Source organism: Ranitomeya variabilis, chromosome 6 (genome assembly GCF_051348905.1).
Source record: "Ranitomeya variabilis isolate aRanVar5 chromosome 6, aRanVar5.hap1, whole genome shotgun sequence".
Classification (NCBI taxonomy): domain Eukaryota; kingdom Metazoa; phylum Chordata; class Amphibia; order Anura; family Dendrobatidae; genus Ranitomeya; species Ranitomeya variabilis.
The window spans coordinates 558,855,947-558,871,066 of record NC_135237.1 but is presented as its reverse complement, the minus strand read 5'-3'; the positions used below and the strand labels follow the sequence as shown (position 1 = coordinate 558,871,066).

At 39.8% G+C, this 15,120-nt stretch overlaps 1 protein-coding gene across 20 annotated transcripts in view; it reads left to right on the top strand.

Moving 5' to 3' along the window:
• The window catches only part of PTK2 (protein tyrosine kinase 2), a 196,438-nt gene that overhangs the window by 122,819 nt on the left and 58,499 nt on the right, over positions 1-15,120 (top strand). For all 20 annotated transcript variants that reach the window (XM_077271302.1, XM_077271309.1, XM_077271306.1 and 17 more), the window contains one exon: positions 3,379-3,431. In XM_077271302.1, the coding sequence (XP_077127417.1) occupies positions 3,379-3,431 (53 nt within the window). The remainder of the gene's footprint in view (positions 1-3,378; positions 3,432-15,120) is intronic.

The following is a 15,120-nucleotide window of genomic DNA, read 5'->3' as shown; positions in this document are numbered from 1 at the left end:
TAAGTGCCACGTATTTAAGTGCCACGTATTTAAGTGCCACGTATTTAAGTGCCACGTATTTAAGTGCCACGTATTTACGTGCCACGTATTTACGTGCCACGTATTTACGTGCCACGTATTTTTCAGTGCCTGAAATACGTGGCACTGAAATACGTGGCACTGAAATATCGTGGCACTGAAATATCGTGGCACTGAAGTATTTACGTGCCACGTATTTTTCAGTGCCTGAAATACGTGGCACTGAAATACGTGGCACTGAAATATCGTGGCACTGAAATATCGTGGCACTTAAATACGTGGCACTGAAATATCGTGGCACTGAAATATCGTGGCACTTATATACGTGGCACTTATATACGTGGCACTTATATACGTGGCACTTATATACGTGGCACTTATATACGTGGCACTTATATACGTGGCACTTATATACGTGGCACTTATATACGTGGCACTTATATACGTGGCACTTATATACGTGGCACTTATATACGTGGCACTTATATACGTGGCACTTATATACGTGGCACTTATGACTGTCAGAAAATGTTCAGTAAACGGTTAGGGGTAGGGTTTCAGGTAGAATTGGGGAGTTTCCACTGTTCAGGCACATCAGGGGCTCTCCAAACGCGACATGGCGTCCAATCTCAATTCCAGCCAATTCTGCGTTGAAAAAGTAAAACAGTGCTCCTTCCCTTCCGAGCTCTCCCGTGCGTCCAAAAAGGGGTTTACCCCAACATATGGGGTATCAGCGTACTAGGGACAAATTGAACAACAACTTCTGGGGTCCAAGTTCTCTTGTTATCCTTGGGAAAATAAAAATTTGGGGGGCTAAAAATCATTTTTGTGGGAAAAAAAATATGTTTTATTTTCACGGCTCTGCGTTGTAAACTGTAGTGAAACACTTGGGGGTTCAAAGTTCTCACAACACATCTAGATAAGTTCCTTGGGAGGTCTAGTTTCCAATATGGGGTCACTTGTGGGGGGTTTGTACTATTTGGGTACATCAGGGGCTCTGCAAATGCAACGTGACGCCTGCAGACCAATCCATTTAAGTCTGCATTCCAAATGGCGCTCCTTCCCTTCCGAGCTCTGTCATGCGCCCAAACAGTGGTCCCTCCCCACAAATGGGGTATCAGCGTACTCCAGACAAATTGGACAACAACTTTTGGGGTCCAATTTATCCTGATACCCTTGTGAAAATACAAAACTGGGGGCTAAAAAATCATTTTTGTGAAAAAAAATAATTTTTATTTTCACGGCTCTGCGTTATAAACTGTAGTGAAACACTTGGGGGTTCAAAGCTCTCAAAACACATCTAGATAAGTTCCTTAGGGGGTCTACTTTCCAAAATGGTGTCACTTGTGGGGGGGGTTTAATGTTTAGGCACATCAGGGGCTCTCCAAACGCAACATGGCATCCCATCTTAATTCCAGTCAATTTTGCATTGAAAAGTAAAATAGCGCTTCTTCCCTTCTGAGCTCTGCTATGCGCCCAAACAATGGTTTACCCCCACATATGGGGTATCGTCGTACTCAGGACAAATTGCACAACAACTTTTGTGGTGTAATTTCTTCTCTTACCCTTGGGGAAATAAAAAAATGGGGGTGAAAAGATCATTTTTGTGAAAAAATATGATTTTTTATTTTTACGGCTCTGCATTATAAACTTCTGTGAAGCACTTGTTGGGTCAAAGTGCTCAACACACATCTAGATAAGTTCCTTAAGGGGTCTACTTTCCAAAATGGTGTCACTCGTGGGGGGTTTCAATGTTTAGGCACATTAGGGGCTCTCCAAACGCAACATGGCGTCCCATCTCAATTCCAGTCAATTTTGCATTGAAAAGTCAAATGGCGCTCCTTCCCTTCCGAGCTCTGCCCTGCGCCCAAACAATGGTTTACACCCACATATGGGGTATCAGCGTACTCAGGACAAATTGCACAACAATTTTTGGGGTCCAATTTCTTCTCTCACCCTTGGGAAAATAAAAAATTGGGGGTGAAAAGATCATTTTTGTGAAAAAATATGATTTTTTATTTTTACGGCTCTGCATTATAAACTTCTGTGAAGCACTTGTTGGGTCAAAGTGCTCAACACACATCTAGATAAGTTCCTTAGGGGGTCTACTTTCCAAAATGGTGTCACTTGTGGGGGGTTTCAATGTTTAGGCACATCAGGGGCTCTCCAAATGCAACATGGCGTCCCATCTCAATTCCAGTCAATTTTGCATTGAAAAGTCAAATGGCGCTCCTTTGCTTCCAAGCTCTGCCATGCGCCCAAACTGTGGTTTACCCCCACATATGGGGTATCAGCGTACTCAGGACAAATTGTACAACAACTTTTGGGGTCTATTTTCTCCTGTTACCCTTGGTAAAATAAAACAAATTGGAGCTGAAATAAATTTTGTGTGAAAAAAAGTTAAATGTTCATTTTTATTTAAACATTCCAAAAATTCCTGTGAAACACCTGAAGGGTTAATAAACTTCTTGAAAGTGGTTTTGAGTACCTTGAGGGGTGCAGTTTTTAGAATGGTGTCACACTTGGGTATTTTCTATCATATAGACCCGTCAAAATGACTTCAAATGAGATGTGGTCCCTAAAAAAAAATGGTGTTGTAAAAATGAGAAATTGCTGGTCAACTTTTAACCCTTATAACTCCGTCACAAAAAAAAATTTTGGTTCCAAAATTGTGCTGATGTAAAGTAGACATGTGGGAAATGTTATTTATTAAGTATTTTGTGTGACATATGTCTGTGATTTAAGGGCATAAAAATTCAAAGTTGGAAAATTGCGAAATTTTCAAAATGTTCGCCAAATATTCGTTTTTTTCACAAATAAACGCAAGTTATATCGAAGAAATTTTACCACTAACATGAAGTACAATATGTCACGAGAAAACAATGTCAGAATCGCCAAGATCCGTTGAAGCGTTCCAGAGTTATAACCTCATAAAGGGACAGTGGTCAGAATTGTAAAAATTGGCCCGGTCATTAACGTGCAAACCACCCTCGGGGCTTAAGGGGTTAAGGAGAATTTCTTGTTTTTGTCTGTATGGTCTAACATGGGAAGCTTCTCCGCCCACGCGCTTGCTCATATTCCCGCTTGCTCATATTCCTGCTGTCACAGCTCAGCCACTGGTAAAAAGCATGTGCAGCAGAATTCATTTCCTCCAATAGGGGGAGTCGTTACAGCTCTCCCCCTCCTCAGTGCATTCCCTCGGTCTTTCCCCCCTCTGACGTGGTGTAGAATGGGTGAGTCCGGCTAATGACACAAGGTAGTGTGACTGATGAATGCAGAGCCGCAGTGACTGATGGATGCAGAGCAGCAGTGACCATGAAGCATGTGCACCGCTCACAGATGTCACCCTCTGTCTTACAGGCTGGCCAACAGCGAGAAGCACGGCGTAAGGGCCCACCCCGTCTCTGTCTCAGGTAAGCAGCTGCGGGGTCTTCACTGCACAGGTGTCATGACAAGCCCGGGCAAGTGCTAGCTGCAGTCCCATGTAACATAGAGTAGTGATAACTCTTTGAGTACAGAGTAGATGTCACCTGCAGTCCTATGTAACACCACAGATCACACAGTGATAACTCTGAGTGCAGATAATGTAGCAGATGTCACCTGCAGTCCTATGTAACGCCACAGATAACACAGTGATATCTCTGTGTACAGATAATGTAGTAGATGTCACCTGCAGTCCTATGTAACACCACAGATAACACAGTGATAACTCTGAGTACAGATAATGTAGTAGATGTCACCTGCAGTCCCATGTAACAGCACAGGTAATGCCTATGTGTGATGTGACTTTTATGTTGTACAGCTCTGGCTGTCACTCAGTGTTATGTGACGGGCTGAGCTCTGCTACATCTGCGTATTACATTGGTCTTTGCCGGCGGTTCTGGGTCCTTGGATCGGAGACAGAAGACCTTTCTTCTGCGGCTTCGCTCACCTTCGCTGGGTTTTCGGTTCCTCCCATTTGCATTCTGTTTTGAAGGGACCGGCCCTTTACAAATCGTTGTTACACAGGACTTGTAGTCCGCAGAGTCCTGTATGTGAGACGATTGTCACATTGTCCTGACCTGGGACATGATGGATGAGCGGTCTGTGTGCGCCGGGAGCAGGCACCACATCCCCTCAGCTGTAAACACAGGGCAGCAGAGATCTCCATGTGTGATGATGTCATTATGTGACGGGGAAACTGTGTCTTTCTCTGTACTCACCACATATCAGGATGTGCCAATGCATTAGGACTCGTATGTCCCCTCACTCTCCCCTTCACTGCTCACCCACTCGGTTTCTGCTCCTCTGCCCCCATTGCTCCCGCTTGGACTCGCCCCACCCCCTTGCACACACTAGGTTTCGAGTTCCCTTTTGAAACAGCTCAGTCTCGCTTCCCCCACTGTGCGTCCGCTCGGTCTCTGCTCCTCCCCCACCGGGCGTTCGCTCGGTCTGCTCCTCCCCCACTGGGCATCCACTTGGTCTCTGCTCCTCCCCCGCCCACCGTCCGCTCTGTCTCTGCTCCTCCCCCACCGGGCGTCCGCTCGGTCTCTGCTCCTCCCCCACCGGGCGTCCGCTCGGTCTCTGCTCCTCCCCCGCCCACCGTCCGCTCGGTCTCTGCTCCTCCCCCGCCCACCGTCCGCTCGGTCTCTGCTCCTCCGCCGTCCGCTCGGTCTCTGCTCCTCCGCCGTCCGCTCGGTCTCTGCTCCTCCGCCGTCCGCTCGGTCTCTGCTCCTCCGCCGTCCGCTCGGTCTCTGCTCCTCCGCCGTCCGCTCGGTCTTCTCCTCCGCCGTCCGCTCGGTCTCTGCTCCTCCCCCGCCCGGCGTCCGCTCGGTCTCGCCTCCTCCCCCGCCCCTTACACCTGCTCAGTCCCCTCCCTGTATTGCTGCAGTCCCTCGGCGCTGCCTCCGCAGGCTGCTGTCACTGCACAGACCTCCTGGGGTTCCTGCGCTGCACAGCTGGCTGTCAGATAGCGGTGTGCACTCTCTTGGAGCAGTCGCCCCTGTAAACCTCCACCTGTCATTTCCAGGACCCTTGTCCAGTACAGCGGGGCCCTGATCCCCTGTGCTGCCGGGTCCTGCGGATGTGGTGGTGGGTGAATGTCGGCCCAGATACACAGGCCCCTGTCTGACTACGTCCTGTTTGGTGAGCGAGGTACAGTGCCCGTCTGTCTCCAGCTGTGAACAGGAGCTCTGTGCCTCCTCATCAATGAGCTCCTTGTCTTCTCCTGGCTGCCACCTCATTAATGGGCCTTTACCGGGAACTCCGCATTCTGCTAACCTCGTGCAGGAAGTGGTAAGTGGGTGCCATATGGCCATGGTGTAAACCTGGAAGTGGCAGAGTGTCTGCGCCAGATGTGGCTGAGATGCCATCAACAGGTGGTAACTGGACTGCCGTCATTAATCGTCACCTTTCCACTGGTGAGTCTGGTGTTGCTGAGCTGCAGTAGGCTGATGTCATGCTGTCTTTGAAAGCAAGCAGCCATGTTTTTCTAATCCTTGACCACTCCTATGAATTCTGTATATACACTGTGTGCAGAATTATTAGGCAAGTTGTATGTTGATCACATGATCCTTTTTATACATGTTGTCCTACTCCAAGCTGTTCAGGCTGAGAGCCAACTACCAATTAAGTAAATCCGGTGATGTGCATCTCTGTAATGAGGAGGGGTGTTGTCTAATGACATCAGATCCCTATATACGGTGTGCTTAATTATTAGGCAACTTCCTTTCCTTTGGCAAAATGGGTCAGAAGAGAGATGTGACGGGCTCTGAAAAGTCCACAACTGTGAGATGTCTTGCAGAGGGATGCAGCAGTCTTGAAATTGCCAAACTTTTGAAGCGTGATCACCGAACAATCAAGCGTTTCATGGCAAATAGCCAACAGGGTTGCAAGAAGCGTGTTGGGCAAAAAAGGGGCAAAATAACTGCCCAAGAATTGAGGAAAATCAAGCGTGAAGCTGCCAAGATGCCATTTGCCACCAGTTTTGCCATATTTCAGAGCTGCAACGTTACTGGAATAACAAAAAGCACAAGGCGTGCGATACTCAGGGACATGGCCAAGGTAAGGAAGGCTGAAAAACGACCACCTTTGAACAAGAAACATAAGATAAAACGTCAAGACTGGGCCAAGAAATATCTTAAGACTGACTTTTCAAAGGTTTTATGGACTAATGAAATGAGAGTGACTCTTGATGGGCCAGATGGATGGGCCAGAGGCTGGATCAGTAAAGGACAGAGAGCTCCACTCCGACTCAGACGCCAGCAAGGTGGTGGTGGGGGACTGGTCTGGGCTGGGGTCATCAAAGATGAACTTGTGGGACCTTTCCGGGTTGAGGATGGAGTGAAGCTCAACTCCCAGACCTACTGCCACTTTCTGGAAGACAACTTCTTCAAGCAGTGGTACAGGAAGAAGTCGGTATTGTTCAAGAAAAACATGATTTTCATGCAGGACAATGCTCCATCACATGCCTCCAACTACTCCACAGCGTGGCTGGCCAGTAAAGGTCTCAAAGAAGAAAAAATAATGACATGGCCCCCTTGTTCACCTGATCTGAGCCCCATAGAGAACCTGTGGTCCCTGATAAAATGTGAGATCTACAGGGAGGGAAAACAGTCCACCTCTCGGAACAGTGTCTGGGAGGCTGTGGTGGCTGCTGCACGCAATGTTCATCGTAAACAGATCAAGCAACTGACAGAATCTATGGATGGAGGCTGCTGAGTGTCATCATAAAGAAAGGGGGCTATATTGGGCACTCATTATTGGGGGGTTTTGTGTTTGCATGTCAGAAATGTTTATTTCTATATTTTGTGCAGTTATATTGGTTTACCTGGTGAAAATAACAAGTGAGATGGGGATATATTTGGTTTTTATTAAGTTGCCTAATAATTCTGCACAGTAATAGTTACCTGCACAAACAGATATCCTCCTAAGATAGCCAAATCTAAAAATAACCCACTCCAACTTCCAAAAATATTAAGCTTTGATATTTGTGAGTCTTTTGGGTTGATTGAGAACATAGTTGTTGGTCAATAATAAAAATAATCCTCTAAAATACAACTTACCTAATAATTCTGCACGCAGTGTAAATGTACCTGAAAAGGTTCAGATTGCTCTGATTTCTGTACTACCTTTTAAGTTTTTGGAACATTCCTGCATTTGTAGCTGCAAGTTTAGAGCACAGTGGGTTTTCCCTACTTGTGAATATGCAAGTTCAAAGCTCAGTGGATATTACCTGCCTGTGAAGCTGCAAGTTTAGAGCACAGTGGGTGTTCTAAATTTAGGAAGCTGCAAGTTTGAAGCGCTGTGGATCTTACCTTTTTGTGAAGCTGCAGGTTGAGTGCACAGTGGGTGTTCCCTACATGTGAAGCTGCAAGTTGAGTGCACAGTGGGTGTTCCCTGTTATTGCAGGGCCAGGCTACACTCAGTTTGTTTGCCATGTGTAACCTGAGTGACAAATATGATGGCAATGTAGATGTATAAATAAAATGGTGGAGGATTTTTATTTTTTTTTAATAAGACCTGCAAATTTTGCTTTATTTGGTAATTTTGCATACAGTGGAGAAAGAGAACACAATTTTAAGATATGAATAGTTCCTTGGTTTTCTTTTGAATGCACCTTTTGGTTTTCCATCTGGATCTTGGTGGTTTGGGTTTTTTGTTCGCTGTGGAATGTTCTCCGTTTCCGATGTGATCTTTCTATGATTATATCTATGAGGATAAACATAAGTGATCAGAACATGGTCTTCCTGTTGCAATACCGAACATGGCTCTGTTGTATAGTGCCCCCTTGTGGTGGAGATCCACGCCAGTGGATACGTTTATACCTTTCTATTAGATGAGGCGGTATCTTTAAGATTGGGCTTTCTGCATCTTGTGCAGTAGTCGCAGTGTGATTAGTGTAGGGGGGTTCCTGTGTGCGGCCCCCAGAGTGTTGTGACCGTCTCTTAGCCTATTCTTTGGCACTGCTCTGCTGACATTACATGAGTGTCAAAAGTGACCACTACGATGCATTCCAAACTCATGAGAAACTCCCCACCCACGGGGTGTCCATTGTTACCCCCGCTGTTCTATTCTAGTCTCAGGAAACCCTTTGTCACTATGAAATGGTTTGTTTTCTTGTCAATTTATCTATTAATGAAAACAAAATAGCCTCTGATATCAAGAAAAACAGAACTGAAATAAACTGAGTGACCCCATAATTCTGCCATAATGTGTGCCAGTAGTTATATTCTTGTACATAGGGGCAGTATTATAGTAGTTATATTCTTGTACATGGGGGCAGTATTATAGTAGTTATATTCTTGTACATAGGGGCAGTATTATAGTAATTATATTCCTGTATATAGGGGGCAGTATTATAGTAGTTATATTCTTGTACATAGGAGCAGTATTATAGTAGTTATAATCTTGTACATAGGGAGCAGTATTATAGTAGTTATGTCCTTGTACATAGGAGCAGTATTATAGTAGTTATATTCTTGTACATAGGAGCACTATTATAGTAGTTATATTCTTGTATATAGGAGCAGTATTATAGTAGTTATATTCTTGTACATAGGGGGCAGTATTATAGTAGTTATGTCCTTGTACATAGGAGCAGTATTATAGTAGTTATATTCTTGTATATAGGAGCAGTATTATAGTAGTTATATTCTTGTACATAGGAGCAGTATTATAGTAGTTATGTCCTTGTACATAGGAGCAGTATTATAGTAGTTATATTCTTGTACATAGGAGCAGTATTATAGTAGTTATATTCTTGTACATAATGGCAGTATTATAGTAGTTATATTCTTGTACATAGGGGCAGTATTATAGTAGTTATATTCTTGTACATAGGGGGCAGTATTATAGTAGTTATATTCTTGTACATAGGGAGCAGTATTATAGTAGTTATATTCTTGTATATAGGAGCAGTATTATAGTAGTTATATTCTTGTACATAGGAGCAGTATTATAGTAGTTATGTCCTTGTACATAGGAGCAGTATTATAGTAGTTATATTCTTGTACATAGGAGCAGTATTATAGTAGTTATATTCTTGTACATAATGGCAGTATTATAGTAGTTATATTCTTGTACATAGGGGCAGTATTATAGTAGTTATATTCTTGTACATAGGGGGCAGTATTATAGTAGTTATATTATTGTACATAGGAGGCAGTATTATAGTAGTTATATTCTTGTACATAGGAGCAGTATTATAGTAGTTATATTCTTGTATATAGGGGCAGTATTATAGTAGTTATATTCTTGTACATAGGGGCAGTATTATAGTAGTTATATTCTTGTATATAGGGGCAGTATTATAGTAGTTATATTCTTGTACATAGGGGCAGTATTATAGTAGTTCTATTCTTGTACATAGGAGCAGTATTATAGTCAGGGTGGATAAAAATCAATGTTTTTTTAAAAAAATCAAAAAAATCGGATTTTTTTGATTTAAATCGGATTTTTTTGATTTAAATCGGATTTTTTTCAATAAACTGCTTTTTGAGGAAAATATTTTACCATCCAAAGGTTCTTCCATCATGAGATAAAGCTGAGTTGTTTAACTCAGTAGAATAAAGGCTGTATATGTGTAACATTCACAATGCCATGCTCTTCCAGAGGTTTCTGTAGGATGCTGACTATCCAACAAGTTTGGGCATGTCAACTGAATGGAAAAAGAAACTAAACCAAAAGTGAAACCAAGCTAGAAGTGTGGAATTAAAGGGGCAGTATGAACAAAATGTGGAGGCTATTAATAGTTTATACAATTAAGACATGCTGCTTTTAAACACCTACCTATTGCCATATAGTAAAACAAAAAAGATTTTTACTTACTTTGGGGTCCCCCCCTCACCCTGGCGTTAGATCGTTGCCCCTAGTTTCGTCCGTGTAACTATGGGCGCACATGCGCACTGCTCTCACTTCTCATTTTAATCGTGATTTATATTAAAAAAAACCTTTTGATTTAAATCAGTGATTTAAATCATGATTAAAATCATGATTTAAATCGATCCGATTTAAATAGAAAAAAATCTTTTGATTTAAATCGTGATTTAAATCATGATTTAAATCGGCGTGATTTAAATCAATCCACCCTGATTATAGTAGTTCTATTCTTGTACATAGGAGCAGTATTATAGTAGATATATTCTTGTACATGGGGAGCAGCATTATAGTAGTTATATTCTTGTACATAGGAGCAGTATTATAGTAGTTATATTCTATTACATAGGGGCATTATAGTAGTTGTATTCTTGTACATAGGGGGCAGTATTATAGTAATTATATTCTTGTACATAGGGGGCAGTATTATAGTAGTTATATTCTTGTACATAGGAGCAGTATTATAGCAGTTGTATTCTTGTACATAGGGGGCAGTATTATAGTAGTTATATTCTTGTACATAGGAGCAGTATTATGGTAGTTATATTCTTGTACATAGGAGCAGTATTATAATAGTTATATTCTTGTATATAGGGGCAGTATTAATGTAGTTGTATTCTTGTACATAGGGGCAGTATTACAGTAGGTATTTTCTTGTACATAGGGGCAGTATTATAGTAGTTATATTCTTGTACATAGGGGCAGTATTATAGTAGTTATATTCTTGTACATAGGGGGCAGTATTATAGTAGTTATATTCTTGTACATAGGGGCAGTATTATAGTAGTTATATTCTTGTACATAGGGACAGTATTACAGTAGTTATATTCTTGTACATAGGAGCAGTATTATAGTAGTTATATTCTTGTACATAGGAGCAGTATTATAGTAGTTATATTCTTGTACATAGGCGCAGTATTATAGTAGTTATATTCTTGTACATAGGGGGCAGTATTATAGTAGATATATTCTTGTACATAGGGGCAGTATTATAGTAGATATATTCTTGTATATAGGGGCAGTATTGTAGTAGTTATATTCTTGTATATAGGGGCAGTATTATAGTAATATTCTTGTATATAGGGGCAGTATTATAGTAGTTATATTCTTGTATATAGGGGCAGTATTATAGTAGTTATATTCTTGTACATAGGAGCAGTATTATAGTAGTTATATTCTTGTACATAGGGGGCAGTATTATAGCAGTTGTATTCTTGTACATAGGAGCAGTATTATAGTAGTTATATTCTTGTACATAGAGGCCAGTATTATAGTAGTTATATTCTTGTACATAGGAGCAGTATTATAGTAGTTATATTCTTGTACATAGGGGGCAGTATTATAGCAGTTGTATTCTTGTACATAGGGGGCAGTATTATAGTAGTTATATTCTTGTACATAGGAGCAGTATTATAGTAGTTATATTCTTGTACATAGGGGGCAGTATTATAGTAGTTATATTCTTGTACATAGGGGGCAGTATTATAGTAGTTATATTCTTGTACATAGGAGCAGTATTATAGTAGTTATATTCTTGTACATAGGGGGCAGTATTATAGCAGTTGTATTCTTGTACATAGGAGCAGTATTATAGTAGTTATATTCTTGTACATAGGGCAGTATTATAGTAGTTATATTCTTGTACATAGGAGCAGTATTATAGTAGTTATATTCTTGTACATAGGGGGCAGTATTATAGCAGTTGTATTCTTGTACATAGGAGCAGTATTATAGTAGTTATATTCTTGTACATAGGGCAGTATTATAGTAGTTATATTCTTGTACATAGGGGGCAGTATTATAGTAGTTATATTCTTGTACATAGGGGCAGTATTATAGTAGTTATATTCTTGTACATAGGGGGCAGTATTATAGTAGTTATATTCTTGTACATAGGGGCAGTATTATAGTAGTTATATTCTTGTACATAGGGGGCAGTATTATAGTAGTTATATTCTTGTACATAGGAGCAGTATTATAGTAGTTATATTCTTATACATAGGGGCAGTATTATAGTAGTTATATTCTGGTACATAGGAGCAGTATTATAGTAGTTATATTCTTGTACATAGGAGCAGTATTATAGTAGTTATATTCTTGTACATAGGAGCAGTATTATAGTAGTTATATTCTTGTACATAGGGGCAGTATTATAGCAGTTGTATTCTTGTACATAGGAGCAGTATTATGGTAGTTATATTCTTGTATATAGGAGCAGTATTATAGTAGTTATATTCTTGTACATAGGGCAGTATTATAGTAGTTATATTCTTGTACATAGGAGCAGTATTATAGTAGTTATATTCTTGTACATAGGAGCAGTATTATAGTAGTTATATTCTTGTACATAGGGGGCAGTATTATAGTAGTTATATTCTTGTACATAGGAGCAGTATTATAGTAGTTATATTCTTGTACATAGGGCAGTATTATAGTAGTTATATTCTTGTACATAGGGGGCAGTATTATAGTAGTTATATTCTTGTACATAGGGGCAGTATTATAGTAGTTATATTCTTGTACATAGGAGCAGTATTATAGTAGTTATATTCTTGTACGTAGGGGCAGTATTATAGTAGTTATATTCTTGTACATAGGGGCAGTATTATAGTAGTTATATTCTGGTACATAGGAGCAGTATTATAGTAGTTATATTCTTGTACATAGGGGGCAGTATTATAGTAGTTATATTCTTGTACATAGGGGGCAGTATTATAGTAGTTATATTCTTGTACATAGGAGCAGTATTATAGTAGTTATATTCTTGTACATAGGGGGCAGTATTATAGCAGTTGTATTCTTGTACATAGGAGCAGTATTATAGTAGTTATATTCTTGTACATAGGAGCAGTATTATAGTAGTTATATTCTTGTACATAGGAGCAGTATTATAGTAGTTATATTCTTGTACATAGGGGGCAGTATTATAGTAGTTATATTCTTGTACATAGGAGCAGTATTATAGTAGTTATATTCTTGTACATAGGGCAGTATTATAGTAGTTATATTCTTGTACATAGGGGGCAGTATTATAGTAGTTATATTCTTGTACATAGGGGCAGTATTATAGTAGTTATATTCTTGTACATAGTGGCAGTATTATAGTAGTTATATTCTTGTACGTAGGGGCAGTATTATAGTAGTTATATTCTTGTACATAGGGGCAGTATTATAGTAGTTATATTCTTGTACATAGGGGCAGTATTATAGTAGTTATATTCTTGTACATAGGGACAGTATTATAGTAGTTATATTCTTGTACATAGGGGCAGTATTATAGTAGTTATATTCTGGTACATAGGAGCAGTATTATAGTAGTTATATTCTTGTACATAGGGGGCAGTATTATAGTAGTTATATTCTTGTACATAGGGGGCAGTATTATAGTAGTTATATTCTTGTACATAGGAGCAGTATTATAGTAGTTATATTCTTGTACATAGGGGGCAGTATTATAGCAGTTGTATTCTTGTACATAGGAGCAGTATTATAGTAGTTATATTCTTGTACATAGGAGCAGTATTATAGTAGTTATATTCTTGTACATAGGAGCAGTATTATAGTAGTTATATTCTTGTACATAGGGGGCAGTATTATAGTAGTTATATTCTTGTACATAGGAGCAGTATTATAGTAGTTATATTCTTGTACATAGGGCAGTATTATAGTAGTTATATTCTTGTACATAGGGGGCAGTATTATAGTAGTTATATTCTTGTACATAGGGGCAGTATTATAGTAGTTATATTCTTGTACATAGTGGCAGTATTATAGTAGTTATATTCTTGTACGTAGGGGCAGTATTATAGTAGTTATATTCTTGTACGTAGGGGCAGTATTATAGTAGTTATATTCTTGTACATAGGGGCAGTATTATAGTAGTTATATTCTTGTACATAGGGGTCGGTATTATAGTAGTTATATTCTTGTACATAGGAGCAGTATTATAGTAGTTATATTCTTGTACATAGGGGCAGTATTATAGTAGTTATATTCTTATACATAGGGACAGTATTATAGTAGTTATATTCTTGTACATAGGGGCAGTATTATAGTAGTTATATTCTTGTACATAGGGGCAGTATTATAGTAGTTATATTCTTGTACATAGGAGCAGTATTATAGTAGTTATATTCTTGTACATAGGAGCAGTATTATAGTAGTTATATTCTTGTACATAGGGGCAGTATTATAGTAGTTATATTCTTGTACATAGGAGCAGTATTATAGTAGTTATATTCTTGTACATAGGAGCAGTATTATAGTAGTTATATTCTTGTACGTAGGGGCAGTATTATAGTAGTTATATTCTTGTACGTAGGGGCAGTATTATAGTAGTTATATTCTTGTACATAGGGGCAGTATTATAGTAGTTATATTCTTGTACATAGGAGCAGTATTATAGTAGTTATACTCTTGTACATAGGGGCAGTATTATAGTAGTTATATTCTTGTACATAGGGGCAGTATTATAGTAGTTATATTCTTGTACATAGGGGCAGTATTATAGTAGTTATATTCTTGTACATAGGGGCAGTATTATAGTAGTTATATTCTTGTACATAGGAGCAGTATTATAGTAGTTATATTCTTGTACATAGGAGCAGTATTATAGTAGTTATAATCTTGTACATAGGAGCAGTATTATAGTAGTTATATTCTTGTACATAGAAGCAGTATTATAGTAGTTATATTCTTGTACATAGGAGCAGTATTATAGTAGTTATATTCTTGTACATAGGGACAGTATTATAGTAGTTATATTCTTGTACATAGGGGCAGTATTATAGTAGTTATATTCTTGTACATAGGGGCAGTATTATAGTAGTTATATTCTTGTATATAGGGGCAGTATTATAGTTACCGTATGTTCTTGTATATAGGGGCAGTATTATACTAGTTAGGGGGCAGTTTTCGGTATTTATGGCTCGTCTCCCCTTATCCTTCTGTGGCATCCTGAGTTACATTTTGCACATCCACATGTTTCTTACCAGTTGTGGAACGATTTCCTTCTAATTCTCTGCTCCTCGTCTTTTTCCCTCCGGTCTTGACCTGTGCTTCTGTAAAGGTTCCTCGCCCGTTCTCTCCAGAGCTCACAAAGCCAAGTGTTTCCTTCCATTCATCCTCTGTGCTCACGAGTCTCCTCCAGATGGTACTTGCACGGCTTCTTATTGCCCGCTAACTCGATGCTGATGTGCCACACTACAGCTGCATGTGTGTGTGATCCGGGGTCTGCAACCCTGTATA